A 27,960-nucleotide genomic window follows, 5' to 3' on the forward strand; every position below is an offset into this window, starting at 1 on the left:
TGCTCCCCCCACACAACCGTCTTGTCAAGAACCCAGCAGAAGAGCCCCCTTTCCAGGAAGCTTTGCAACAGCAGAGTTGTGCAATATGGGTGTTTCTTACTACAAGAAAAAATTATACATGGCACATTCTCATTCGTATCTTGTAATGTAAAAAGTTACAAACATACCTAATCAAATAAATAATAATAAAAAAAAGAATTTGAATGTATTTGTAAGTATCCTAACACCACTACATAGAATAATGGCAGCTTTCACTCACAGGTTATTTACAAGGTAACACCCAGGGCGGGTGCACTGCTACGAAACTCAAAACAGAGGAGTAAACGTGAAATGTTTTCCATAGTAAAGATCTAGCAGCATGACTATCTAATGCTGTTCTCTCCCGATTGCTTCTAAAACGTTTCTTTTTACTCTGTGTCTTCATCCAGTTCATAATTGTCTTTATCATAAATATCTTTTACTAAAAGAACCCGTACGAGCATATTTTCCAAGGTGTTTCGGTCCAGCGAAGCAGACGTGTACCAGACAGGGCTGTCTGCAGAGCTAGAGCGTTCTGGTTGCAAATAGAAAACATCCATTCTCTGATTAAGATTCTGTGGACTTCAGGAGAAAGGAGAAAGTCCATGTCACAGTATGTACACGAAATTCCTCACAACTTCCTTCTTTTCTTTCAAGAATAATTCTGCTACCATTAACCACATTACATGGGCAGACCACATGCATAATTACCTACATTAAATATTCTATTACTGAGATATTCTGAAAGTTAATTTCTACAATAAAAGATTATTTTCCCACTATAATTTAAATTCTGTATTTCACTGAATCCAATACACCATCGATAGAAACATTATTTTTAATCATTATTTTAATATTGCCATTGAACAAGTAAAGCACTGCCAATTATAATTTCAAGATGCATCAATTATATAATATGCATCCCAGTTTCAGAGACAGTATAAAATGTGAGAAATGTGTCTTAGAATTGATGAAATACGGTAGCATATAAAATAAAAATACGTTAACAGCGTTACACAAAAGAAATAATTTTTAAAATAAGATAATACTGAGACAGGAATTTCCAACTAATAAATAGTTACTACCATTGGAAGATCCAGATACTGGTGCAGGGCCACCCAAAACTATTGTCAGAAATATTATTAAAAATAATCATTCTATAGGTGACATTACTGCTTTTATGGTTCTTGAGAGTTAACCTGTAGAAAATTTATAAAAACAATTTACAAAACTGTTTACATAAGAAAATACATTGAGTTCATGCCTGCCTTTTAAAAATTACATAGTGCATACTTAAAATAATGAACAAGCATAAAATAATTTGTGGTCTCCAAAAATTTCACTGGTTTAAAATATTTTAAATGCCTGTTGGTACCCGCGGGGGAAAGCAGTGGTGCAGTTGGAACGCACAGGGCCCTGAGAAGACGCCGCGCCCTGCAGACACCTCAGGGATCTCCCTCCAGAACCCAGGACTCGCCTCTCTCCACCTTCTCACCATGGCGTCACTGGGACCCAGGCCCAGGCAGGACTGCTCTCTGCTTGCCACAGCAGAGCTGGCTGCAACAGAGACACCACAGCCCAAAAAGCCTAAGACATGTACTGTCTGACCTCTACAACAGCAGTCATTTTGTTAGTAGAGAGCGATTTCTTAACATGTGCTTAAAACATGAAATATAAGCTGGGTGTTTTAATAATAACAGGGCTAAAAACGTTATAACTGAAAGGATTTCATAAGTGAGAGAAAAGAGAGAAATCTAAAAAAAAGGACCAAGGAAAAAAATGTCACCTCTTGGTAGTGATAAATTCAGAGCAACTAACTGTTACTACCATTTAAAAAAATCAAATGTCATTAACACTTACCTTTTAGACAAGTAGCATTCAAACATTTTCACAGGACATCTAGAAGGATTGGCTGTATTTTCAATTTGTTCAAATACTGGCTCATCATCTTCATGTTTTCTTTTTCCAGTAGTAATTTTATCTTAAGAAATAAAAATTACATAAACTTTCTAAGACCAACCTTGAAGAAAGGTGACACTATTCACTCTGATCACTCCCAGTATCTCTTACACCAAAGAATGGGACCAGGTGTGCTTCAGAGCTCTAAACTGTGGCTTCTGGTAATTCCTAATTTTAAGACAACATAGGTTGTCTTATCTTATGAAAATGACAGTCCTTAGGTTCTTAACAAGTGACCAGGTGGTCTTTAGTAAGGCAAGGAGTGGCAGTCCCTGCCACAGACAATCCCAAAATGAAAACCTGTTACACTACCTTCATTATCTGTTCCACATAAGGAAGACACTTGGTATCGAAGACATGCTTTATTTTCCATTGTTAAAGGGTTTTTTTTCCAATGCCTAAACACAGTGCCAAAGGAAAGCCTTAAGTGCTGTTCCACTGTTTTCAGGCCAAAATACTTAGTGTTAAAGTAGAACAGGGTATTCAGAAGAGCTACTGGAGAGTGTGATCCTAGATGTTTTATCCTCCAGAGATAATCTTCTTCAACTCGAGAAAATATTGACCCTTAAATAGAGAGAAAGATTTTTAAAGAATTACAATAAACAGTTTTCACGTAACCAGCTAGAAACAGATAAAAGTTAATTCAAGAACAAACCTATTCCAATCCTCCATTCACTCCAGATCAACTGGAATGAATTTCAGAATCACCTATGCGGCTCTGAAACAACACAGAACCGGGAAACACAACAGACTACACAGCCAGCACCCCCGGGGTCAGGCCTGGAGTCTGCTCCTGGTCTTCCAGAGGACAAGCAGACCATGGTCAGAAGGGAATTTTACATCTGTAGAAATCCTGAAAAAAAATAGGTGATTTCCATTCCAACAATTTTTCTTTATACATCTAAATCAGAGGTTTCTTAGAGAAATTTACATCAGAATCTCAACTGGAGGGCTTAAGAAATGAACATCCAGTTTCTTACTCCAGAGAAAGTGGGTCACGTTTGTTACAAAGTTCTTCATAAACACTAGCTATCAACCACATTCATTTCTAATTCAACGAAAGACGGGCCGATGCGTCCGTGAGTAAGTACTCTCTCATTTAAATTATTTCCTAATTATCTTTAGTACACTTTCTATAAACACAGAAAATCCCAGCAGCAAGTCGGCGACATTTTATTTAAAGGAGCATTACCATCTGGAAGTATGCTTGGTTGCCAGCTTCGGAGTATTTTATTCAATTCTTGCTCAAATGTCTGGAATCCTGGATCAATAAATATGTTGTCTTTTCGATTACTACCATACAAGTACTACAAAAAAAAAAAAAAAAAAAAACTTGAAGGATTTAAGATTTATATGAGGTAATTACAGACCACTTATACTCTATTTCCTAAGGAAAAAATAAACGTCTTACGTCTTTGTCTTTATTAGCATACTAATAAGAGATGACTGCCTTCTCTATATATCTGGAAATCAAAGAAACATAAGTTACCAATTAATCTGTTGCTTAAAAAACTCAAAGCTGAAATACAAAGGCAAGAACTCAGAACGTAAGAACTAGATGAGAATCTTCAGTCTGTCAGATACAAACAGAGCACGTGGCTCCAATGCTCAGCACTCAGTCCACGGACACGAAGGGTGAGAGCAGGGCGGGAGGGTTTCTGCGCGTGAAGCCTCTCCGAGCAGCCTGTGAGCTTGATGCTTTTCCCCTTGTTTCCTCTCTATGCCCCACTCTCCTTGAGTTAGTGCAAATTTAAGAATCTTACAACTTACTATGACAAACCTTAACAGTGAGGGTTGCTAAAGAATGACTTAAACACCAAAGTTTGCGAAGTCCATCCCCAGTGGGTAAAAATAATGTACAAGTAAAATATGTGAAAACAGCACAAAGAACGGAAGGTGGTAACTGGGATTACAGGGCTTGAGGTTATCACATGTGAGACGGGGCAAGAAAATTTGAAGGTATATAATGATTAACTGAAGATGAGCATTGCAAACCCACTAAAAATAATTTAACAGGCATAAATAATAAACCAATGATGGAGATAAAGGTAATCACAGAAAAATAATTCAAAAGAAAGCAGACAAAAACAAAAAACCCCCACAAAGAACAGATACAGTGCCCCCTCATCCAGTTTCACTTTCCTGGTTTCAGTTACCCAGTCAACCAAGGTCCAAAACTATTAAATGAAAGATGACAGAAATAAACAATTCATAAATTTTAATTGCAGGCCATTCTGAGAAGCTATGATGAAATCTCGTGATGTCATGTCGTCCCGCCCGGAGGGACGTGAATCACCCTTGGTCCCCTTGGTCCGGCGCATCCCGCACATCAGCCACCTGGTGGCCATCTGGGTTGTCAGATCCACTGCAGGGTCGCAGGGCTTGTGCTCAAGTGACCCTTACTTTACATAATTATGGCCCCAAAGCAAGAGGAGTGAAGCTGGCAATTCGGACACGCCAGAGAGAGGATGCACAGTGCTTCCTTTGAGTGAAAAGGTGACAGTTCTGGACTTAATCAGGAAAGAAAAAAATCAGATGCTGAGGTTGCTGAGAGCCACGGTAAGAACGAATCTTCTGTCTGCGATGTCGTAAAGCAGGAAAAAAATTCAGGCTAGTTTTGCTGTCACACCTCAAACTATAAAAGCTACAGCCACAGAGGGTGGTCAGTGCTTAGTTAAGATGGAAAAGGTGTTAAATTTGTACAATAAGACTTCTGAGAGAGAGAGAGAGAGAGACACCGCATTCACATAACTTTTATCACAGCATATTATGATAATTATTCTATTCTGTTAGTAACTATTGTTGTTAATCTCTTACTGTGCCTAATTTACAAATCAAAACTGTATCACAAGTAGGTGTGTAGAGGCCACTGTAGTATACACAGGCTTCAGCCCTCCAGTGGGGATCCTGAAGTATCCCCTGTAGATAAGGGGGGGGTCAACTGTCTTACAAGCACAAACAAGCAGGATTTTCAACCCAGTGATTAATTACATTAAATGTAAAAGGTCTAAACCAGGGTCTGCACTACAGTCCTGAAGGCTGGCCTGCTGCCTATTTACAAATACAACCAAGTTTTCTTAAAACAGAGTGCAAGCGCCCAGGCTGCTTTCCACAGATTAAGTATGGCCTACAGAGCCTAAAATGTTTACCAGCCGGTTCTTTAAATAAAAAATTTTGTTGGTCTAAACACACCAAGACAAATATTATCAGACTGGATTAAAATTGTTTTTAATTTGAAAAACAGGGCCAGGACTTCCCTGGTGACACAGTGGTTAAGAATCCGCCTGCCAGTGCAGGGGACACGGGTTCGAGCCCTGGTCCGGCAAGATCCCACATGCCGTGGAGCAACTACGCCCGTGTGCCACAACTACTGAGCCTGTGCTCTAGAGCCCACGAGCCACAACTACTGAGCCTGTGTGCCACAACTACTGAGCCCACGTGCCGTGCTCCATAGCAAGAGAAGCCACCGCAATGAGAAGCCCGTGCACTGCAACGAAGACCCAATACAGTCAAAAAAAATAAAAGAAATAAAAAATAAAAAACAAGGCCCAATAATATGCTGCCTAAAAGGCACCTACTTTATACCTGGAGACACAGCAAGTGGAAAGTAAAAGGATGAAGAATATAAACCATGTGTACGCTAACCAGCAACTAGGCCAGAGCACCATCATCTGAGTTGACCTAACGTTACTCCCGCTAGTCAGAAGGAAGATTAGAAATAAAAGCACCAGCTCTTCAGGACAATTATATAAGATCTGGCAGGGGGGAGAGGAGGTGCACATTGTTCATAAAACAAAGGGAATGCTCGTCACTGACTGAATTCACTGAGCTCTGACCCAGACGTCTTCAGGGGCTGACACAACGACTGGGAAGCAAAGGGAAGGAAAGACACCAAAGTGTGTAACATGGTTCCCTGTCCTTGGGGACAAAGCTTCCATGTCTTTTGCCATGTTCATAAAAAAACAGAGATGCATGCACATCTAGCCAAGTGCGATGGGGTGGGAGGACCCAGGGGAACAGGCGCCCACCACCCACTGTGGGTAAACGTGGTGTGAAGGACTCGCACACAGATGTAGAAGTGTGTGAAAGCCTGACCGGGACTGTGGGGCTCACGGAGCCCCTTCTTTCTTCCTCAGACATTTCCATATTATGTGAACCTCTGGCGACAGCCACCACCCCTAACACCATCGGAAGAACAGGATTAGCTACTGCATCTATGAGGGAGGAAAGAAGCTGGCCCACCCTCACTTCTCATCACACCACCTGCCCCACACGTCCACAGGGCTTGGAGAGGAAGCCATGCTGCTTTTGTTGTCAGCCAGGGACAGAATCAGAAAACACATCACACGGAAAAAGACGCACATTCTTCCAAAATAGCTTCTACCTCTGTACGCATCCTTGAAGTACCAACAAACAGCAATGATTTCTGGAAACTATCTTTTAGACATCTTATCACCACAGTGAGTTTGAAGATTATTTTTAAAGCTGGTTATAAATACCATACAGTCTTTTACAAAAAATTAAATCAAGCCTGTGAAAATCTGTCCAGTGATGAGAAGGGTAAAACAACTGGTTTTCCAATTGTGGTAAAAATACACAGAACATAAAATTTACCATCTTGACCTTTTTTTTATAAATTTTTTGGCTGCACCGCACAGCATGTGCGATCCTAGGATTGAACCCGAGCCCCCTGCACTGGAAGCACGGAGTCCCAACCACTGGACCCCCAGGGAAGTCCCCATCTTGACCATTTTTAAGAGTACTGTTCCAGTAGTAAAAATTTATTTTAAGGAAACATTTTTCAGTATATAAAGAACCTATTTTAAAAAGAAAGGAAATTCTGACGTGTGCTACAACATGGATGAACTTCAGGACATTATGCTGATTTCACTTACATGAGGTACCTGGGAGAGTCAAACTCACAGAAACAGAAAGAAGAGTGGGTGCCAGCGGGAGTGGGGGATGAGGAGTTAGTATTTAATGGGGACAAAGTCTCAGTTTTGCAAGATGAAGAGGGTTATGAAGATGGATGGTGGTGATGTTTCCACAAGATTATCAATGTACTTTATACCACAGAACTGTACACTTAAAAAATAGTTAAGATGGTAAATTTTGTGTTATATGTATTTTACCACAATTAAAAAATTGGAAAAAAATGAACCTACTTGAAGACATAATTTATAATCATTAATATTACAATCCATTTAGCTTTCAAACCTCTAATGGCATTAGAAGTTCTAATATATAAATATTTTGCTACTGTAAAATATGTGATGGTCTCTGAATACACAGTAATTTAGAGCTATGTGTTATTCCCCACCACTGCTTAGATAATCTTAGGCAAATTTCTATCCTGAAGAGGGAAAGTGAAATACAAATTAAGACAATTCTAGTTTTCTCCAGTAATTTATTTCAGCACCTACTACCTGTTAGCAGCATAATATTTAATTTTAGGCCTATAAACAAAACTCTACATAAGAATATTTCTTCCTATCATTTACCATATTTACAAATACATAGGATGTAAAGCTAGGACCTTTTCTGACCTCTGGGCTCAAACCTGTACGATCTGTTCAAAACTAAAAGTCATTATCTAAAGTGGATCTTCATGTTTATTATGGGAAATGTATTCATTCAAGATTCACAAACATGTGGTTGAAGTTTACCTAAAACCTCTAAAGAATGAAATCTTTTATAAGATGATTCCAAAGAACTAACGAGTACTTACACTATTTAACAAGTTAGAAACACAGCAGAGATGAAACAGACCTATTTGCAGAGAGAAGTCATTTATCTGTTTACATGTATATCAGCACAGATCTATATATACATATATACACCACGCCTCAGAATGTTAATTCATTTATTTGAAATTGTAAGGTGGGGATGAAATCAACCTGATTATCATACATATACATGGTAACAAACAAACACATCATCAGTCCTGTTACAAAAGATGCATGAGCTTCGAGTGGTCTATTACTTTGTTTTTTCACCTAAGTTCTTTTTGGTTTTGGTACACAGTTTTGGAGAACCTGAAGTTCACTTTTAGGGACACAGCACATTATAGCAGAAACACCTGTATACAAAGTAGCTAAGAAAACCCTTTATAATACCCCAGTATTTTCGAATAAATTACTTTTGCCTTTCTTGGTAAGCCAATAAACCCTGATGTTCCGTAATATTCCTGAAGCAAAACATTTTTTTCTCCAAGAACCTACCACAACAACCCTTCTTAACAACAATTATATTCAAAAGTAACCATAAAATCACTCACCTCTTGAATCCCAAGGCAAAGATAATAGATGCTGTCAGGTGCATAATTCTCCCCATTTGGCCTTCGGATCTCATTGACAAAATGGGCCAAGCCATAGTCAAGCTCAGCTGTGGTGTGACAGAGTAGATCCTCTTTTAACTTTACTGACTTAGCTAAAAAGAAATAAAGTTTAAAATAGTAATTATTTACTGTCTTAAGATTAAGAAACTTTCTGAAATCACTTTATTCTGTGTAAGAATTTAAAGGTAAAATAACAGCTACATTCTTCCCCCTTTCCTTTTTCGGTACGCGGGCCTCTCACTGCCGTGGCCTCTCCCGCCGCGGAGCACAGGCTCCGGACGCGCAGGCCCAGGGGCCATGGCTCACGGGTCCAGCCGCTCCGCGGCATGTGGGATCCTCCCAGACCGGGGCACGAACCCGCGCCCCCGGCATCGGCAGGCGCACTCCCAACCACTGCACCACCAGGGAAGCCCAACAGCTACATTTAAATGTAAAATATTTTAAGCTATATTCATGCTTTTAAAAATCAAAGGCAGTTAATAACAAAAACCTTGATTTATTTTTTTCAAGGAAAAACATTTTTTTAGTGTACAGTACATGTAGCTTCATGGTAATTAATGATTCACTTGAGTACCTTCTGGATTTTCACATACTATGGGTATTCTAATATCAGTCAACATTAAGCCTTTACTACAGATGAAGGAATGTTCTAAATTTATGTGTATTTTCTAATGTAATTCTCATGACAACCCTACAAGGTGGGTACTGTTACCCCCCGCCCCAGCTTCAGAGCTGGGGAACTGAGATGCTAGTACGTGAAGGACCCCTGGCAGTCTGACTCTAGCACCTTAATAAGACCATACCTCCTACCCTCTTTGTGGTGCCATGGACTGGTCCATCCACGGTAGAGTCTGGCCTGCTGCAAAGGGCTCTATCTGCTTAGAGCAAACTTTCTTCTTTACCCACAATCATCATAATCATCAACTTCAATAAGGAAACAGAAGGTTTGTTTGAGTTGTACTGACCAGCAAGCAACAAGAGCTCCATGAACTGACATTACTGTAAGGGCTTCATTTGTGCAACACAGCGCATGCCCGTGCGTGTGTGTGTGTTGTGTGTACGCGCGCACAAGCTCGCTCATGCACATAAATGGATGCACAGAAGAGCAGTTACCAAAATATGAATAAAAACCTTGATTTTAAATAGTACATATGGGAAACAAAATCAGAACACTTACGAGATTTTAGCTCATCTAACACCAGAAGATCTTCATCAAGCTGCCTCGTTCTGACCCAGTGTTTCCAGGCGTTTACCCCGTACGTGTACTTGAAAGGGAAGCTGCACTCCGAGTTGTCAGAACTGTCATCATGACACTGGTACCCTGACACTGCCTTCCTCTTGGCTCCCTGGTAGTAAAACACCACTGTCAAATCTTCTTTTTCTTAAGCCTATATTATTTCATGACTTTATGTAAGCCATCTCTCAACAAATGCACATTACAAGGCCATGGCTCACTGGCCATGGCCCAGCCGCTCCGCGGCATGTGGGATCTTCCCAGACCGGGGCACGAACCCGTGTCCCCTGCATCGGCAGGCGGACTCTCAACCACTGCGCCACCAGGGAGGCCCCTTCGCACTTTCTTGATGGTACTGTTTGCTGTACAAAAATTTTAAATTTGGATATAACCCTATTCATCTATTTTTTCCTTTTGTTCCTGTTCTTTTGGTGTCGCATCTAAGAAACAGTGTCTAACCCAAGTTAATGAAGATTTAGGCCTATGTTTTCTTCTAAGAGTTTTATAATTTCAGTTCTTACATTTAGGTTTTTGACTCATTTTGAGTTCATTTTTGTGTGTGGTGTCAAGTAAGAGTCCAATTTCATTCTACCGCAGGTTCTCACTCCTTTTTTCAATTTTTCCTTTCTTTATGGGGAAATTTGTGAAAATCATCTTTTTTTTTTAAAAAAAAAAACCTTGCTTTATGTTGGAAATCAGAAATACAGAAAGTTGTTAATAAAATGTTCAGAACAATGATAGCCGTTTGTACATTTAGATTTGGGATCCCTGAATGACTGAATTGTCCAGCACATCCTCCTATGTGCTGGGATGCTTCAGCAAGACCAGATATAACAACTGTGTACCTCAACCTCATCAAAAATAACAATGGAAAAAACAGCTCCCTAGAAAATAGTCTCAGGTTGTTGTCTAATAATTGAATTTACTTTTTTAGCAAATATGTAAACCGTTTATCAATGACAACCTTTTATCGATAAAAATTAAAAATAAAAAGTTGCAATAATATTCACTCTTCTTCTATGAAACTACAGCTAAATAGGATATATTTTTATTACCTAGAACTGAAGTAATAAAAGCTTTACACCTCTTAAGTCTTTTTAATTCCAGAAAACAAAGTACCTTCCCACATTCTCAGGCACAACTGAAGCTCAAGTACACTTGCCCTCTATTACACAGAGACAGGATGTGAATGCAAGAATACTGTTACATTTCATACCTTTTTTTTAGATCGAGGTCTAGGCTGTTCCTCGTATTCTTCTCCAAAAACAGGTGGTAATAAAAACTCATTTTCCATATCAAGCTCCTCAGCAGCTGACAAATGAATCAGAAGAACTTTCATTTCAAACGTAATAGCAGACTTATGCTATATAAACTCAGCCAACGAAGGACCACCCGCTGAATGCGCACAAGCACCATGCACAGGGCAGCCTGTGCTGGGTGGAGAACAAACCATTTTCTCTACCTAACCTGGTCTGTAAGTTCTGGTAACACCTGTTCATACTCTTAAAAAACACATGTACAATGCGTATCAACACAGAATTTTGTGGAAGTGTGTGACAGAAAAATTACTAAAACCTGAAATTTAATTATAAGATCTAAATGGTCTCAGTACAAATCTGTTTCAATCTATTAAATCTTTTCCAATGTAAAAGCCTTTACATTCTATTCAATATGCTTATTGGCCATCGATAAAGAAAATAAAACAATGAAAAACAGAACGCATTTCTTTTACAATAAAAGACCTGAAAATATTTGTTTCCCTTTGAAGGTTAATTTTCAAAACGATTTTAAGAAAAAAACTATCAATATTTTATTTAAATTTTTAAAAAGACACCAACACTTCTATATCTGCAAAAGTTTCTATAATGAATTAGTTTTAAGAAAGTTTCTTTTTAAGGCTCTGGGAAATTCCTTTTAAGTTCCTACAATTCAGCATACGCTTCATTTTGGAAGTTAACTGCTGAGTTTTATCTGGGTAAAAAAGAAAAGACCAATAACAACAGTACAGGCAATGACATGAACATTAGATTGTTAATGATCATAACCACGAGTATGACACCATAACTAAAGTGCAGAACCAGACTTCACACGGAAAGAATAAAACAGCATTTTTACTACCTCTGGGGAAATCTATTTCAATGTCCAAATCTGGTTCATATGGTACATCAGGCATGTTGGACTGTGTCTCTGGGTCAGAGTTCTTCAAGAGATCTGAACCAATTATGTCCGTTTCAGTAATTACACCTGTAACCAAGCCATAATATCATCAGAAATCAAAACAGAAAACTGCAACAATACCTACATATAATCTGGCAAAAGCCATTTAATTGTAAATGCAAAATAGAAATACTTATATTAATATGTACAAAACGAAAAAGCATGCAGCTACCTTGAAATGTAAGCTACTATAAACTTTGTATTAGATAATCACGAATACACAAGAACTTTCAATCTTTTAAGTTTTGGCTGCCCCTCTACAAAGTTAAAAAGCATGCTTTAATAGTAGAACAACTCTGTAGAGTGTTTCTAAGAGCAATCTCTTGTCAAAAATAAACTTACGAGCATGGGTAACTGTAATTTTCAACATTCTTTTTGAATTGTGACCTAGGTTTTCTCATCATTCAATATATGCTTATTCACAACCGGCTTCTAATGTTTTGATCGGTTGCTTTAAACACATTTGTACTGCAACCCAGTGAAAAAGGCATTTTATTGAGTTCAGGGTAGTGGTGGGAAACAGAGACACATGCGTACACGATGGAAACAAAAGTTTCACAAAACAATACCCTTTCTAGGAGGGATTCATCCTGACATATTTTTTCCGTTTCTTTCTTTTTAAACGCCCCCCCACCAGAAAACACTGGTTGCAACCCACTAAATCCATTTCCCACTCCCTAACAGAGTGCTTCCCAAATACTGTCACCGCGAGACGCACTGTGCTCTGGGTGAGGGGTAGCAGGAAGCTCAGGGCGGCCCCGGAGGGCTGAGGCAGGAGAGGCATTCCCAGAGACACACGTCCTGCTACACCGTTTGGCAAGCACTGCCCTAGCAGAAGTTAAGACAAACGCTGGTTTAGATAATGCAACTTACTTTCTTAGTATAAATCAATAAAACAAAATTGGGGATAACCATCATAAAATAAGAGTTTGAATTATAAAAGCCTACTACAACTTAGTTTTTTGTGTCTGAGCTTGTCCACTGAAACAAGAATAACTGAGAGTCGATTTTACAAGTTAAATCCTGTTAGCAATTAAAACAGGGACCGTACAAGTTCCTGGGCTCGACATCAGAGAGCACCTGCTAGATACAGTGCAGGCTTCATAACCCGAAATCCGCTTTTGCTGCAGCGTGCCCACACCTGCTCAGGCTGAAGCGCAGCGACAGCCCGGCCTCGCTCTAATAGCAGCCCCTGAACCCCGATGCCGTCCCCCCCCCGCCCCAGCAGCGGGGGACTCACTCTGGATGTCGGCGCCCTCTGCCTTCCCCTCGTCCTCAGCCATGTCGGTCACTGTCAGCAGCTCTGTGCCCAGGGAATCTGAAGAAACTGTGCTTTTGAGCTCCTCGGCTGACGCAGGGATCTTCTCACTGCTGTCCAAGGGGGCGGGCAGAAACACGGGTACTGGCACCTAAGTAACCAAAGGACTTACTCTCAGGCTCACTCAACATTACAAGGTATTTTTCCAAATTAAAAATCACTCTGACACATGATCTACTTCATAATGCTGCACTGGTTAGAAGTTTTGGAAAGAACACGTACGTTAAGTATCACAAAGAAAGCCCCGAATACAAGCAGCTACTTTTTGAAGTAACAAAGTAATTTTTGAGGCATTTCTGTTGCCAGGGGACTACAGTACAGTAGCCAAGCCCTGATACAGTGTCCCCAGCACTGCAGGGGATGACATTTATATGAGCCTCCATTCCATGTATCAGTTGTAAACCTTATGTTTCACAAATCTTTCTAAAATGAACACAAATATGTTTACACAGTATGTGTAAAGCAGGTGCAGACATCGGCTGAACTTCTCTCAAGGACGAGCGCTTACCTGACTGATTACACACAGAGAAACCCCTGGCAAAGCCTCACCCAGACCCAAGTGAACCGCTGAAGAAAAGCCAAGCCTCCACCCTCTGTCCCACCAGTGTCACTGAAGCAGTCACTGCCACCCCACTGCTGCCCCGCCTGCACCTGAGAGATGTCAGGAAGAAGGGGAGCTGGAAGTCTGACTTACGGGCACAGGAATGGTCGTGGGCACAGGGATGCTCTGGCTGTACATGTGCATGGGCACCGGCACGTACACGGGCACCGGGATGGGCACCGGGACGTACTCTGTCCTCCACTCACCATCTGGGGGCACAGAACGTGTTCAAGGAGCAACGTCAACCATGACCACACTTAAACACAGATGCTCAGACAAAGTAATGTGGTAACAAAGAAAAATTTAAGTGCCTCAGTACCCATTTAAAAGAAACTCCCAGTTTTCAAAAAATTAGGTAAGTTAAAAACAACAGGGACTTCCCCGGCAGTCCGATGGTTAAGACTCCACGCTTCCAGTGCAGGGGGCACGGGTTCCATCCCTGGTCAGGGAGCTAAGATCCCACATGTCGCGCGGCGTGGCCAAAAACAAACAAACAAAAAAAAAAACCAAAAACAACAAAACTGAATGCAGTAGCTGTCCTAAGTTATAGAGAGCACAAGCAGAATTTAGACCTTTTTTTTTTTTTTGGCTACATGGCACATGGGGATCCGACCAGGGATGGAATCTGCGCCCCCTGCAGTGGAAGAGCAGAGTCTTAACCACTGGACCGCCAGGGAAGTCCCTAGACTTTTTTAAAATAGAAAGAAAACATCTTTTAAAGTATTATATGGTCCCAGACACTCTCACATCCCCCAAAAATGGTTTACTTAATCAAACAATCAGAATACAGCTAACGTTTAAATTTGATGAAAATACATATCTGAATGATTTCAACTCATTCTGACAAGGAGACAGAATAGTTACGGTTGTAGACCACACTCAAATAGATGGTTTTCTCAGAAAAGCACTGTAACTTTAGTGGGTCTTGGCCCCCAAGGAAATTTTTGATACAGCGTTTTATCACTGGTGACATAACTTGCAAACCTCTGTTAGAGATTGATCTTTATTAATGACTTTAAATGACATGCTGTATTCTGAAGGCATGTCTAAAACCAGATAAGCAAAATCAACAGAAAGTGACAAAGTGACCCAACAAATCTATTCTGTAGCCCATTATTTGAGAAAAGCATGGATTTCACTCAGCGAGGGTCAGGATGCGAGTCACCTGTCTGACAAGACTTGCTCTGCATGTGAGGTTTGCAGTAAGTTGCCTTCGTCATGGTCAAAGGCTTGCACAGAACTGCCTTGTTCTTCATCTCCTTGTTGGGGGTTGGAGAAGGGGGTGGTGCCGAGCCCTACAGAGAAGCAAAGAGAAACGTTTTTATTTCTGCCTCTAATTTTCATTACTTTATGCTGTTAATGGTATCTGGTTTCTAGGTCCAGCAGCGAGAACACACAAAAGTGGAAGAATATAATCAATTTACGCTGTTTCTACTGTGTCTACCCAAGTCTTAATCTGGAAGGATCAACATGAATCTATCGCAGCTACTGGTAAAGCAGTAGTAATCGTTCACTCTACAGATCTGTGTTTTTCGAAAGATACCACAGGGTACTTTTTTTTTTGCGGTACGCGGGCCTCTCAATGCCGTGGCCTCTCCCGCTGCGGAGCACAGGCTCCGGACGCGCAGGCTCAGCGGCCATGGCTCACGGGCCCAGCCGCTCTGCGGCACGTGGGATCCTCCCGGACCGGGGCATGACCCCGCGTCCACTGCATTGGCAGGCGGACTCCCAACCACTGCGTCACCAGGGAAGCCCCAGCGTACTTTTCAAAATAACATAAAAGACAAGTCTCACTCTTAAGTAAAAAAGCAAGGTTGTTGGGCTTCACCAGGGAAGCCCCAGCGTACTTTTCAAAATAACATAAAAGACAAGTCTCACTCTTAAGTAAAAAAGCAAGGTTGTTGGGCTTCACCAGGGAAGCCCCAGCGTACTTTTCAAAATAACATAAAAGACAAGTCTCACTCTTAAGTAAAAAAGCAAGGTTGTTGGGCTTCCCTGGTGACGCAGTGGTTGGGAGTCCGCCTGCCAATGCAGTGGACGCGGGGTCATGCCCCGGTCCGGGAGGATCCCACGTGCCGCAGAGCGGCTGGGCCCGTGAGCCATGGCCGCTGAGCCTGCGCGTCCGGAGCCTGTGCTCCGCAGCGGGAGAGGCCACGGCAGTGAGAGGCCCGCGTACCGCAAAACAAAAACAAAACAAAAGCAAAGTTGTTAACCTGAATTTTGAAAATAATTAGACTCTTATTATGGCTTTCTGATACTCTAACTCTCTCCACTGCACAAACTGCTTATACGTGGTGCTAAATTTGAAAAGAAAAATGATGAAAATTATTACCAAAAATGTTATCAAACTTGAAGTTGTTTCCTCTGTCCCAACCACTGCAATTTTCGGAACGTCTCCTCTCGATACAGGCGTTTCCGCCTGTTCACCACAGTACCGTTTACACCACAGAAACACACACACACGCTGTAAAGCAAGCTGCAGCTCTGTGCCTATGAGGCGACATGAAGGTGCTGTGCACACCACCTACCGCTGCGGGGAAAGGGACACAATTCAGAGTTTCGGGTCTTCGGGTGCCAAGCGCACACACTCCGGCGGACACGGAACCCTCGCTCCGAAAAGGAACTCAACCTGCACGCGGCGTACGGAGCCCCGCACGCGGCGTACGGAGCCCCGCACGCGGCGTACGGAGCCCCGCACGCGGCGTACGGAGCCCCGCACGCGGCGTACGGAGCCCCGCACGCGGCGTACGGAGCCCCGCCCCGCGCACGCATGCGCAGCAGGCGGAGCCCGAGTCCGGGAAAGCGAGGGCGCCTCGCCGCCGTCCCAGGGCTGCGCTGCGCAGGGGAACCCGGGCGTCCCTGCGGGACTCGCGTCAGAAATAAAGCCCGCATGGTCTCCCGGCGTTTTGCCCGGGCCCATGCCGGCCCCGCGGCAGGACCCCAGGACAGTATCTCAGCCGCGGTCAGGGCAGAATTCCGGGGGTCTCGGGCCGTCTCCCAGCAGCCATTCTGCGGCTTTGATCTGCCACCTTGTCCGGTCTCCCTGCTGGGCTTGGCCACCTTTTCTGCCACAACCACCTCCACTCATCTGTGTGCGATGCGCACCATGTTTTCAACGCTCCTCTTTTTATTTTCTATAACACCTTAAAAGACGGACATTTTCCACGCAGTCTCGTCAAACATCTTCCAACGCCACTCATTTGCCAGGCGGGGCCCCTCCCCAGCGTCCTCGCTGCAACTGGGCCCTGAAAGCCCAGTGCGCCCTGCTGGGGGTGGGGGAGGGGTACTCCGCATCTGGGGGTGGCTTCTGAGTCCTCCACCGCAATGGATAACATCCGATAATCAAAACCCGAAGGCTCAAGGTTTTCATTCTGGAGGCCAAGTTCAACTTCTAGGATGATGCAGCTGCGAAACCAACCCCAGAATATTTTGGACACCACCCCTGCTTTTTCTGTCAGGTTCCCCTCTAAGTGCTCGTGGTCTGGGGCTCTACGCACCAGAGGGTTGCACTTGGTCACCCTTGGCCTTGGCCCAAGAGCAAGGTCACAGAGTCTCAGAAGGATTCAGGTCAGGGCTTCGAGACCACTAGCACTCGGTAGGTTCGTTTTACCAAAGACCTTGCAAAAACTAGCCAACCTGCATCTTCCTGCGTAACTCCCAGCAGCCCCCTCTGCAGAGCCCAGACCTGCAGAACCCACCGGGGCCTGCAAGGCCCACATTTTTCACATGTGAGTGGGCCAGCACCAGCACAAAGAGGCCACCCTTTCCCTGATCCTGGTGACAGGCTGTGAGCTGACAGTCTCACCACACTGCTGGTCACTGTGCTGTGTTGTAATCAGTCACAAGCTCGCGAATCCACAAATTTAGTCACCATACCATCTTTCCCACAGCTTCCCCACGCACTAGAGTTTACCTTAGCCCTACAGACGCTGGATCTCTTATCCCTCTTTATAGATGAACCATATCGTCCATCCACGAAACTGAACTCACACGGGTCCCCCAGTCAGACACACAGCACTTTCTGGTGCTTAACCCAGCAGCAAAATCACCAACACAAAGCACAAAAATAGGAAAAACTGGCACTCATCAGACTGTGAAGAGGACACTTGCTTAAAGCATAAGCTGAGAGGAGATGGTCAAGCAGCCCCAGTGGCCCACACCCCTGGACACTCACGGTCTGCACGTGACCTCGACAGCTAGTGGGCACTGATTCAGGGGTGACAGACACATCTTAGAGAGCAGGCCAATTCACAAACATGAAAGGGTACTAATACAAAACGGTGTACGGTGGATCTCTCATAAGTTTCAAATCATGCTCATGGCCAAGGGGGCTGGTCCCGTGTGAGCTCATTCTACGCTCACCAGGATTTCCAACCCCGTGCCACGGAGGCTGGTCTGACGGCACCGCTGTGCAATATCAGGCAAGTCACTCGGTCTCCTGAGCCTCAATTTCCTCAACTGTAAAGCGGGAGGAACAGTTAACAAACAGCTATTGAGTATCTACTACATACCAAACCTGGGTAAGTTGGGTCTGCACTGGGAAATACTCTAGAACCCCCTCATGAGCCAGGGGTCAAAGGCACAGACATCCTAGCTTACTCGTCACTCTGCTGACAGGGCACTAAGTCGACTAAACTATGCCACCTGGTAAAAACCAACACTTGATAATGCTTCTTACTTTTCTGTTGGTCAACAGGCAGGATCTATTCCTACTGATAATGAATTCTGAAGAAGGACCCCAAATAATGAAAATTATAATGATGAAAGCCACCACACCTCTTGAGTATTTGCTATATGGCCAGGGACTATAAGCTATAGACAATGTCTATGTCCCCCTAAAATTCACACTCAGATCTAATCCCCAGGGGATGTCATGTGAAGGTGTGACCCTTAGGTGGTGATTCGGTCATGAAAGCAGAACCCTTGTGAATGGGATCCGTGCCCCTCACAGAAGAGACCAAAAAAACCCCTCCCCCACGTGAGGACACACGACAAGACTGCCGTCTGGGAACCAGGAAGCAGGCCCTCAATAGACACCAGGTCTGCTGGAGCCATGATCTCAGACTTCCAGCCTCCAGAACTCCGAGAAATACCTTCTGTTGTTTGTAAGCTGCCTCGCTTATGGCATCCTGTTATACAATATATAGTAGCTCAAACGGACTAGGACACTATGCAAAGCACCAAAGTCACACAACTCATGAAATGAATTCTTTAACCCTCTCAGCACCACAAGGGGTAGTAGGTGTTTTCTCACTCCTATTTTACAGATGAGGAAACTGAGGCTCAGAAGCTGTACAGCCCAGTGGAGGTGACAGAGCGAAGAGTTCTGAAGTCAGGGTTCAAGTGGCTTCCCCAATGCAGGCCCTGTGTGTCCAACACCACACGCCCTGCCCCCGTGGGTTAGCGCTCTTGGTGACGACCCCGACGAGGTTCCGTCTTCATACCCACATTACAAATAAGGGGAAAGTCACACAAAGAACCGAAAGTAACTTGCCCCAAACTCTACAGCTGAGCTCTCATCCAAGGACAAGGTGGAAGGGGCTCTACGTGACAGGAGGTGATGGCTGCAAAGGCCCATCCTTCCATCCGCCCCATGAGGCGGCCTCAGTGCTGCTGCAGAAGAGCATCTGCTTCTGTGCGGGCGGAAGGGTGTCTCGAAGCCTTGGTCAAAGCTTTGAAACAAGGTTGGGAGTTGCCTTACGGCTGCAAGCAGATGCCAAACAGGGAGTGATCTTTACACTCCTCAGCACGGATCAAGTGCCTGGTTAGAATCTGACAATTCAGCCGAATACTCCTGAATTATCTGACTTAAAAATATATTACCACAAGGGCAGAACAGATAGGGGAGGAAAGCAAAGAAAAAAGCACTCTTACTTGTCTAGCATTCTAACTATTAACATCAAAGCCCCAAACCGGGAATTCCCCGGTAGCACAGTGCTTAGGACTCTGCACTTGCGTTCCATTTGATCCCTGCGCGGGAGAACTAAGATCAAGCCAAAAACAAACACTGCATGGAATAATATAAAAACACCAATCTTTCATCTACATCAGAGATCCTAAACTGTGGTTACATGTTAAAATCACCTAAAGAACTTTTCAAAACTACAGAAGTTCTGAGTTGGAGCCCAGGTATTCGAAAGGTTTTGAGAACTCCCCAGGTAATTCCAATGTGTAGCCACAGCTGGTTAACTCCTTCTGCCCAGGGCCACACGAGCAGAGGCTCACCATGATGCTGCTAAATGGCTCCCACAGAGGACCCTGGATCAGGGTGGCTCCTGCAGGCGGGCACAAGAGGGCCGGCCCACTGTTCAGTGCAAGGCTCCTTTTATACAGAAATGGCCACTTTCAGCCCACAAGAGCCTTGAAATGCAAATGTAAAAGCAGAATCTGATGTATTACACCAAGAGAAAGAAAAACACTACAGAAAAAAAAGAAAACAGAAAAAAACCCAGGAGAAAGCATTACAGGAGAACTCCTCAAGCTTACAAACTCCCTGGGCCTGGCCCCCAGGACAGATCTCCAGACCTGTCTGAGGGGCATCCGCCTAGCCCGGCCTGCCTCCCGCTTCCCAGGATCCCCCTCAGGTCCCTCCAAGGTCGGCCCCAGTGAACAGTCTGGCCAAACACGCACGCCTCTGAACATTATTATTCCTCCGACTCTTCATAGTCTACTGGCAACCTTCTACTCAGCTGTTCAGAAGTTTTGTCACAGCTGCCAGGACCGCATACACTCAACCATTTCAAACGCACCATTGCTACTGCCCTAAAGATGCAGCTGGGATGAGCGCTTCAATGCAAATATTTATATGTCTGTCTCGCCCAATGTGGGTAAAGGCCACAATTAATTCACCTTTATATTCCTTAGCAGGTAGAAAAGGACCTTTTTTTATATCGGGTAATTTAGCAGAATATGAATCTTCAACTGTCTCAACAGAGGAAAGTAAAAAAATCTTTTATTATTACAATCAGATGAAAATGGACTAATTACTTCTTCTCCCCACATGAAGAAAGTCAGTATTTAGCACTTTACTTAAGCAATACTTACTGTCATTTTGGTTCGGGACGTCTGACAACCCTGATCTAAAAACAAACAAATTTAAAATAAGACAATATCACTTTCTTCAGGATTTTCTAAATCCATATTTCTCATTAATTTTTACTGATTTTTAAAATAGTTACTGAAGAAAATATATTTTAAGTTCTTTCAAGTAAAGAATATGAGATTTGAGAGCTGAAATACAGAGCTAAGTAGTGGAATTAACTCTTTCCCCATTTTTGTCCCCTCAGAAAGTATACACTGCTTTGGGAGCCAATACTATATTCTTAGATTGAACTCATTTATTAAATAAGTTTAAAGGGTTTTCGTTGTTTCTCCTACCTACCCCCAGCACATACAATTTGCTAAAAATAGTTTTCATTTAAAATTGCAAGTGACACATGATAGGCAGATCAACTTTTTTACAATTTTTGTTATAATTCTGTTTAGCTTCTCTCTACCCCCAAGTAGACTCTATTTTTTTCAACTAGCATTAAATTTTTAAGAGAATAAAACAAAAAGCAGTACATCTACAGAAACATCACTGAAGGCACTTCCACCCCGGGAAACTACGGAAGTTGCTATTAAACTATCTCTGAAATCAACTGCTTATTATCATTACCTTGAATCCAGATCTCTGAAACTAAAAACTGCTTTACAGGTTTTTCAGGTTACTGCCTAAACGATCACATACCATAATGTAAGTTTTCAGGGCCTTTCTGGGTTGTCATGTTGGGCTCGTTCTGCTGACAGTAGAAACGCAACAAGCAGTGCTGGTCGCAGAAATGCTTCATCTCCCCTCGCCACTGCACCCTCTCCCTCAGGGTGCCTTGAGATTTACAGCAGTCACACCTTGCAGCCTTGACGACAAAAGGAAGGTGTCAGACATCTCCCACGACAAGGTTTAAAAAGTCAGACATGTATTTTACAAGATTTCTAGACATTTCAGTGACTGTTGTCAAATGTGATAAAACAATGTCAGATAAAGAGAAAATAAAATTGTAATATAAATCATAAACATACAGTAAAATCCACAAAAGTTTAAAAAGTAGTAATTTACCTAATTGTCAAAATCCCTTTCTATACTTACCAGAAGTCAAAGACCAGCATTACAAAGATAGGCTAACCAAAAAAACTGAACAGTGGTAGACCAAATTGGTATGATTTTTTTTTTAAGATTTTTTCTTTTTTTTGATATGGACCATTTTTAAAGTCTTAATTAAATTTGTTACAATACTGCTTCTGTTTTATGTTTTGGTTTTTTGGCCCGAGGTATGTGGGATCTCAGCTCCCTGACCAGGGATCGAACCCACACCCCCTGGACTGGAAGGCAAAGTCTTAACCACTGGACCACCAGGGGAGTCCCAGTACAATGCATTTTAATATTACAAAATAATTTTGAGAGCCATAATGATATACTGGTCAAAGTCTCCCACAATCATACTACACTGAAAATCTCTGATTAATGAACAGATTTCCCAGGTTCAACTGAGCTCATAATGGACCCATTTAATACAACTGTATAGACCAGAATAATTTTGAAACCAGCTCTTATGCTGAGAAAATCATGGATGTTAATTTGAAATGTTTTGTTTCAATAGTTTAATATAATAAATTTGAAGGGCTTTAATACTGTTTTTTTTTTTTTAATTTATTTTTGGCTGCGTTGGGTCTTTGTTGTTGCACAGGGGCTTTCTCTAGTTGCGGTGGCTTCTCTTGTTGCGGAGCACGGGCTCTAGGTGCGTGGGCTTCAGTACCTGTGGCTCACGGGCTCTAGAGAGCAGGCTCAAGCAGTTGCGACAAATGCGCTTGGTTGCTCCGCGGCATGTGGGATCTTCCCGGACCAGGGCTCGAACCCCTGTCCCCTATCCTTGGCAGGCGGATTCTTAACCACTGCGCCACCAGGGAAGCCCCAATAACTGTTTTAATAACAAGAACTTCAAGTTCATGTCTTAGAACACTCGGTATTTAATTAATTAAAAAACAATTATATTTTAAGATCACAAATGTGAACTACATCTAGGAAAACAATCAGCCCTAACTAGTCTACAACTTAATATGCAAAATAAAACCAACTAAAATTCATACATAAAAAGTTATACTTTATGATTGGGGAATCAATTAATCTAGGGACAGATTTTTGAGAGATTCCATTTTACCTAGATTTTGCCCATTTTCACTATTTCTTAACATCTTCATCAATGAGTGGGCCAAAAGGTATAACAATCAATTTCAAATACAGTACCTTTCATAATTAAGTTTTTTATCTACTTACAGTAGAAATAAATTACTGCAATTTTAAAAACTGCCCTTTAGTTTAGCCACCAACTTAGAAGTTTTGACAGAGCAGTAAATATTAAGTACTTGGTAGCTGGTAACAGTCACAGCTGTAGCTTTCCCTCGCTGCTCTAATCACCCAGACTTTTATACTGTGGGTTTGGAAACCACTCACTTTATGTCTCCACAGGAGTCCCATGAATCAACACTACAACAAATTCCTGGCTGGCACATGAACAAAGGGCCGTGTGGGTAAACAGGTCTTATGTAACAGACATACCCACCCAGGGTCAGAACACAGGCTCTTTATTTCTCCAGGTCAGGGATTTCTCCTGCCGAATAAATGTTAAACCAATGAAGATTTGCAGTATAAATTATGACTATTAAGTAATGCCAATATTGCATCTCTTGTCCAAAAACTTGTGAGCTTAAATGGTATACTGCTGGTAATATAACATGGTAATCTCAATAACATTAGCACTCACTATCAACCAGGTCCTAGTACTCAATAATAAAAAAAAGTCTCACCAGCAAAGACTGTTCTTTAAAATAATCATTGAAGTGCTCCAGGTTTCCGGGATTTTTTCCTTTCTATACTTTATACTCAAAGAAAAGCCAAAGTACCACGGGAGGAACTGAGTCTAAACAGTCAAGAACACAGCAAAAGTGAAGATGAGAACCTGAAAACAAAGGCCAGGCTGCCCTCTCCATTCCACAAGCCTCACAACAGGGCGGGAAACTAAAGTCCCAATACAGTAAGTGACTTCTTAGGGCCAAATGCCAAAGTGCAGAGGCAGGATTCAAAGCAAACAGTCCAAGTCAAAACCAAGGCTTTACTTAGTGCACCAAGTTACAAAGACAATGGAAAAACAAATGAGTTAATATGAATAACTAGAAATAAAAATCCTAACATGTAAAATGCTGTAAGAAGGTTCTCAGTGTAACATCTAAAACCCAAATCAATTTGTATACAATTCGTATTTGTATAAAAAGTACTGTGCTGACTCTTTGTATATGGTAATATTTCCACTTACACAATAATTTAATAGGCCTAGAGCCTACAACCAAGTACATTCCACCCAAAGAATCTGAACAATAAAATCGCTTCATTATTTTATAATTTTAGACATTTGGATTTCTGTCCTAACAACACTTTAAGCTCCTTTCTTCCAGGAAGTTCAAAACAAATTTAGATGATTTCAATTAAAAAAAAAAAAAAAGGAGCAAGATTAGTGCTAATTTGCAAATGGCAACAAAATATGTACGTATTTTTTCAGGAAAAAGGATAATAACAGAACTCAATACTAATTCAAGCTTAATACCATAATCAAAATTTTAGAGGTTGTGAACCTCTTGTTTTTTGGCTTGTTTTTTCCTTTTGCAGCCACTCATACAAACTCCTGGTAAAGTGCCTGGAACCACGCTAAATGGAAAATCTCACTAATGCCCATCATTCGTTACCTACACCAACACCACTACCTCCTACTCACCAGACAGGACTCTTAGGAAAGCTTAACATTCCTACAGTATAAGAACACATGTTTCTGGTTTAAAAAACACTTCGTGGTTTTCCCGTCACTGTGAAAAATCAAGGGTTGTGTATTATTTTGAGGAGGAAAAAAAAAAAGTTACTGATTCAAACAATCTAAATAATAGGCAGGTACTAATGAAACTCAGTTCAAAACCTTAATCCAACCGCTCCACTAATCCAGGAGCCTCCTCTGCAGTAACTGAGGAAAGGTCATTGGACCTACACTGACACAGCCCCTTACCTGTCTTGGACAGTTTGGGTTGATGTATACACATCCTTGTAACCTTCCACCCTCTTGTTGCCCACTTCCCCAGTCAGACCTAATTTTGCAAGGGGGAACCACGAACAAAATGAAACAGGGGATTTTATAGTCATTTATTTAAAAAAAGAATGCAGTAATAAAGGATTGGGCACTGGATACTATGCAAAGCATTCAAGTGATAAGAATTCTTCAGTTACCCAAAGGTACATTTAAAGCGAGAATATTAGGTATTTCCTTTCAAAACTTAATGTCAAAAACAATGAATGATTTTCTAAAATCAGTATTTCTGGCAGTTTATAGACAAAAAAAGAAAAACACAGAAGCCCGAAAATTATTTTTCATTCAGGTATCCTTTTATGAATAAGGCTTATTAAAATGTAAGTATTAATTTTTTTGTTTGTTTTTTTTTGTTTTTTTTTGTGTAAGTATTAATTTGATTACAGCCCAAAGTCATGCTGTTTGACTGTTGGGGCATTTGCACTGAAGAATTTAACACTGTCACCCTTCACTACTGGTTTTTAAGGCAAATCGAAGCCTGTAATTAGGGCTTCCCTGGTGGTGCAGTGGTTAAGAGTCTGCCTGCCAATGCAGGGGACACGGGTTCGAGCCCTGGTCCGGGAAGATCCCACATGCTGCAGAGCAGCTAAGCCCGTGCACCCCAACTGCTGAGCCTGCGCTCTAGAGCCCGCGAGCCACAACTACTGAGCCCATGTGCTACAACTACTGAAGCCCGCGCGCCTAGAGCCCATGCTCCGCAACAAGAGAAGCCACTGCAATGAGAAGCCCACGCACTGCAACGAAGAATAGCCCCCCGCTCGCCACACCTAGAGAAAGCCCGCGCGCAGCAACGAAGACCCGACGCAGCCAAAAATAAATAAATTTTTTTAAAAAGCCTATATTAAAAAACTGTAATTTGAAGAAAGTTTAAGAAAAGCTTATTAGTTCTATTAAGAAGTACTATGAAAGTATTCTTGGCAAACAGCGGGACTTCGGAAGTATCTTCGCTGTGTGTCAAACACCTAGCTTTTATTCTATTACAATACAAAATCCTTTTTCTCCAAAAAATTTAAACTTATAGAAATGAAAAGAACTATCCTCCCACCTGGTTTCACATTATGCCTGGAAACATTAACTTTGAGGAAAAGTAAAACCTAATTCCTTCTAAAGAGTTATCTGGGAGAAGAAAAAAACATTAATTTTATTCTCAGCGTTTTTTGGTTGCATGATTTCAATGGCTTTTGTATTCTAATTTCGAAGAGACAGTATTTAATTAACCTCTATTTTAAATCCAAAAGGAAACCATTTTACAGGCCTGAAAACACAGATTATTCAAAAGGTCTTGTCAAGTTAAACAAACATAGGTATAAATATTATATTTTTAATTTTAAAAATATAATATCAAATACTTAAATTTAAACAAACAAAAATGTAAAGCTCTTGAAACTAGGTAAATACGGCGTGTGCTCCTCTGTGGCGGCATCAGCTGGGCTGGCTGCTCTCGTTGTAAACATTCCTTGATGAGGCACTTTTTATAGATTATGGGTCACATTTTCTAATGAACTAAAATCTAAAATTCTGAGTTCTTAAATTTAAAAAGTGGAAGGGGAAAGGAGGTCAGGAAAAAAATCATAATTTGGTTGGGACTCAATTTAACACATTTTCAAGATGACCATGTAATGGTAGCAGTGGATAAGGGGACTCATGAAAAATGTCAGAAAAGACGCTGCTCGAGCAGAAAGCACAGAACACAGGGATTCTCTGACTCAGCACTGGCTGCCTCCACACAGGGCCCAATTAATTAGGAGGGGCGTTGTAATCCTATTGATTACATTAAAAATCATCACTGTTGCTTGCTTTACAAATTCCTATCATGTGTCTTTACTCCTCAGATTAGTACAGTTTGTAATAATGCTATTGTATATATTATATAAAGATTTGTGGGGTTTAAAGGAAGACAAGGAATAATAAAAATGTTTAATGTATAGAATACTGACACTAAACATAAACACGTAATTGTCACTAGTTATTTAACTAACTGTCTGAAATGCACTGCCTCACTGAAATTTCATCCCTGAACTTATACAAACATGAGCTACAATTATCCTTTAAATAGGAAACTGCAACAAATGGCAACACCTAGAATAACTTGGTCTTTCGCCAAAGAGCACTTCTTTGCTTCCCAAAAAAGGAAACCAAACGATTTCTCTCTTTTAATTATAAGTAATACAAAAGAGGACAGGAAGAATCAAAGAAAGAAGCCAAACAGAGAAATACAGCCCATGTGCTGTGAACAAAAAACAATATCCTCCAAGAAAGGCTATTTGAAAGAATTGAAGTTTTGAGTTCACAATTATACGACTGGACAGAAATCTATATGATAAACTAATGACAGGGGTTCCTCAATATCACACGGTAACAACCTCTGTCTCAAACAGCAAAGCAAATGGTGAAAAGGGTGACCAGACAGTAAGAACAAAATGGAGTTTCCACATCTGTGTCCACTAAACACCTGCATCCAAAACCAGTTTTTAAAAATAAAGCCTCCTCAACAGTGGAGGAAAAGGTGTATTTGTGTGCTAAACTGAAACTGAGCGCTTAGAGGCATCAAAGTAACATTTCCTGAGTGATTTCTCATCTGTCTGTAACAAGGTACTGATCCAGACGGAAAGGGATGCAGCCTCCAGTGTGTTAGTATTTGTGCTGTGTGTTTCTAAAATGTGAACCTTAATTCTAAGGCTTAAAGTAGTCAGAAATAACAGTAAAACAGTGAAGTAACTTTCAAAGTGCAGCAAAATCTTAGCCTATAACAACTTGGAAAGTATCTTGTTCCTCTCTTTATTTAAAAAGATGTTTGGGGACTTCCCTGGTGGCGCAGTAGTTGGGAATCTGCCTGCCAATGCGGGGGACATGGGTTTGAGCCCTGCTCCGGGAAGATCCCACATGCCACGGAGCAACTAAGCCCTTGCACCACCGCTACTGAGCCCATGTGCCACAACTACTGAAGCCCGCACGCCTAGAGCCCGTGCTCCGCAACAAGAGAAGCCACCGCAATGAGAAGCCTGTGCACCGTGACGAAGGGTAGCCCCCACTCGCTGCAACTAGAGAAAGCCCACGTAAAGCAACAATGACCCAACGAAGCCAAATAGATAAATAAAGAAGTAATATATGTAT

The 27,960-nt window shown here is 41.9% G+C and overlaps 1 protein-coding gene across 1 annotated transcript in view; it reads right to left on the reverse strand.

Annotated features, from left to right (window-relative positions):
• Nucleotides 1-407: 407 nt before the first annotated feature.
• The window catches only part of ZMYM2 (zinc finger MYM-type containing 2), a gene marked incomplete at its 3' end in the record, with an annotated part of 62,312 nt that continues 34,759 nt past the window's right edge, over nt 408-27,960 (reverse strand). The window contains exons 11-23 of the mRNA XM_079721600.1: nt 21,414-21,579; nt 20,729-20,763; nt 14,850-14,979; nt 13,778-13,893; nt 13,006-13,174; nt 11,667-11,792; nt 10,765-10,859; nt 9,492-9,660; nt 8,255-8,406; nt 3,170-3,284; nt 2,290-2,541; nt 1,879-1,999; nt 408-600 (exon numbers count right to left, since the gene is read on the reverse strand). Of these exons, the coding sequence (XP_079577726.1) occupies nt 408-600; nt 1,879-1,999; nt 2,290-2,541; nt 3,170-3,284; nt 8,255-8,406; nt 9,492-9,660; nt 10,765-10,859; nt 11,667-11,792; nt 13,006-13,174; nt 13,778-13,893; nt 14,850-14,979; nt 20,729-20,763; nt 21,414-21,579 (1,839 nt within the window). The remainder of the gene's footprint in view (nt 601-1,878; nt 2,000-2,289; nt 2,542-3,169; nt 3,285-8,254; nt 8,407-9,491; nt 9,661-10,764; nt 10,860-11,666; nt 11,793-13,005; nt 13,175-13,777; nt 13,894-14,849; nt 14,980-20,728; nt 20,764-21,413; nt 21,580-27,960) is intronic.

This window comes from Hyperoodon ampullatus (assembly GCF_949752795.1).
Source record: "Hyperoodon ampullatus genome assembly, chromosome: 16".
Classification (NCBI taxonomy): Eukaryota; Metazoa; Chordata; class Mammalia; order Artiodactyla; family Ziphiidae; genus Hyperoodon; species Hyperoodon ampullatus.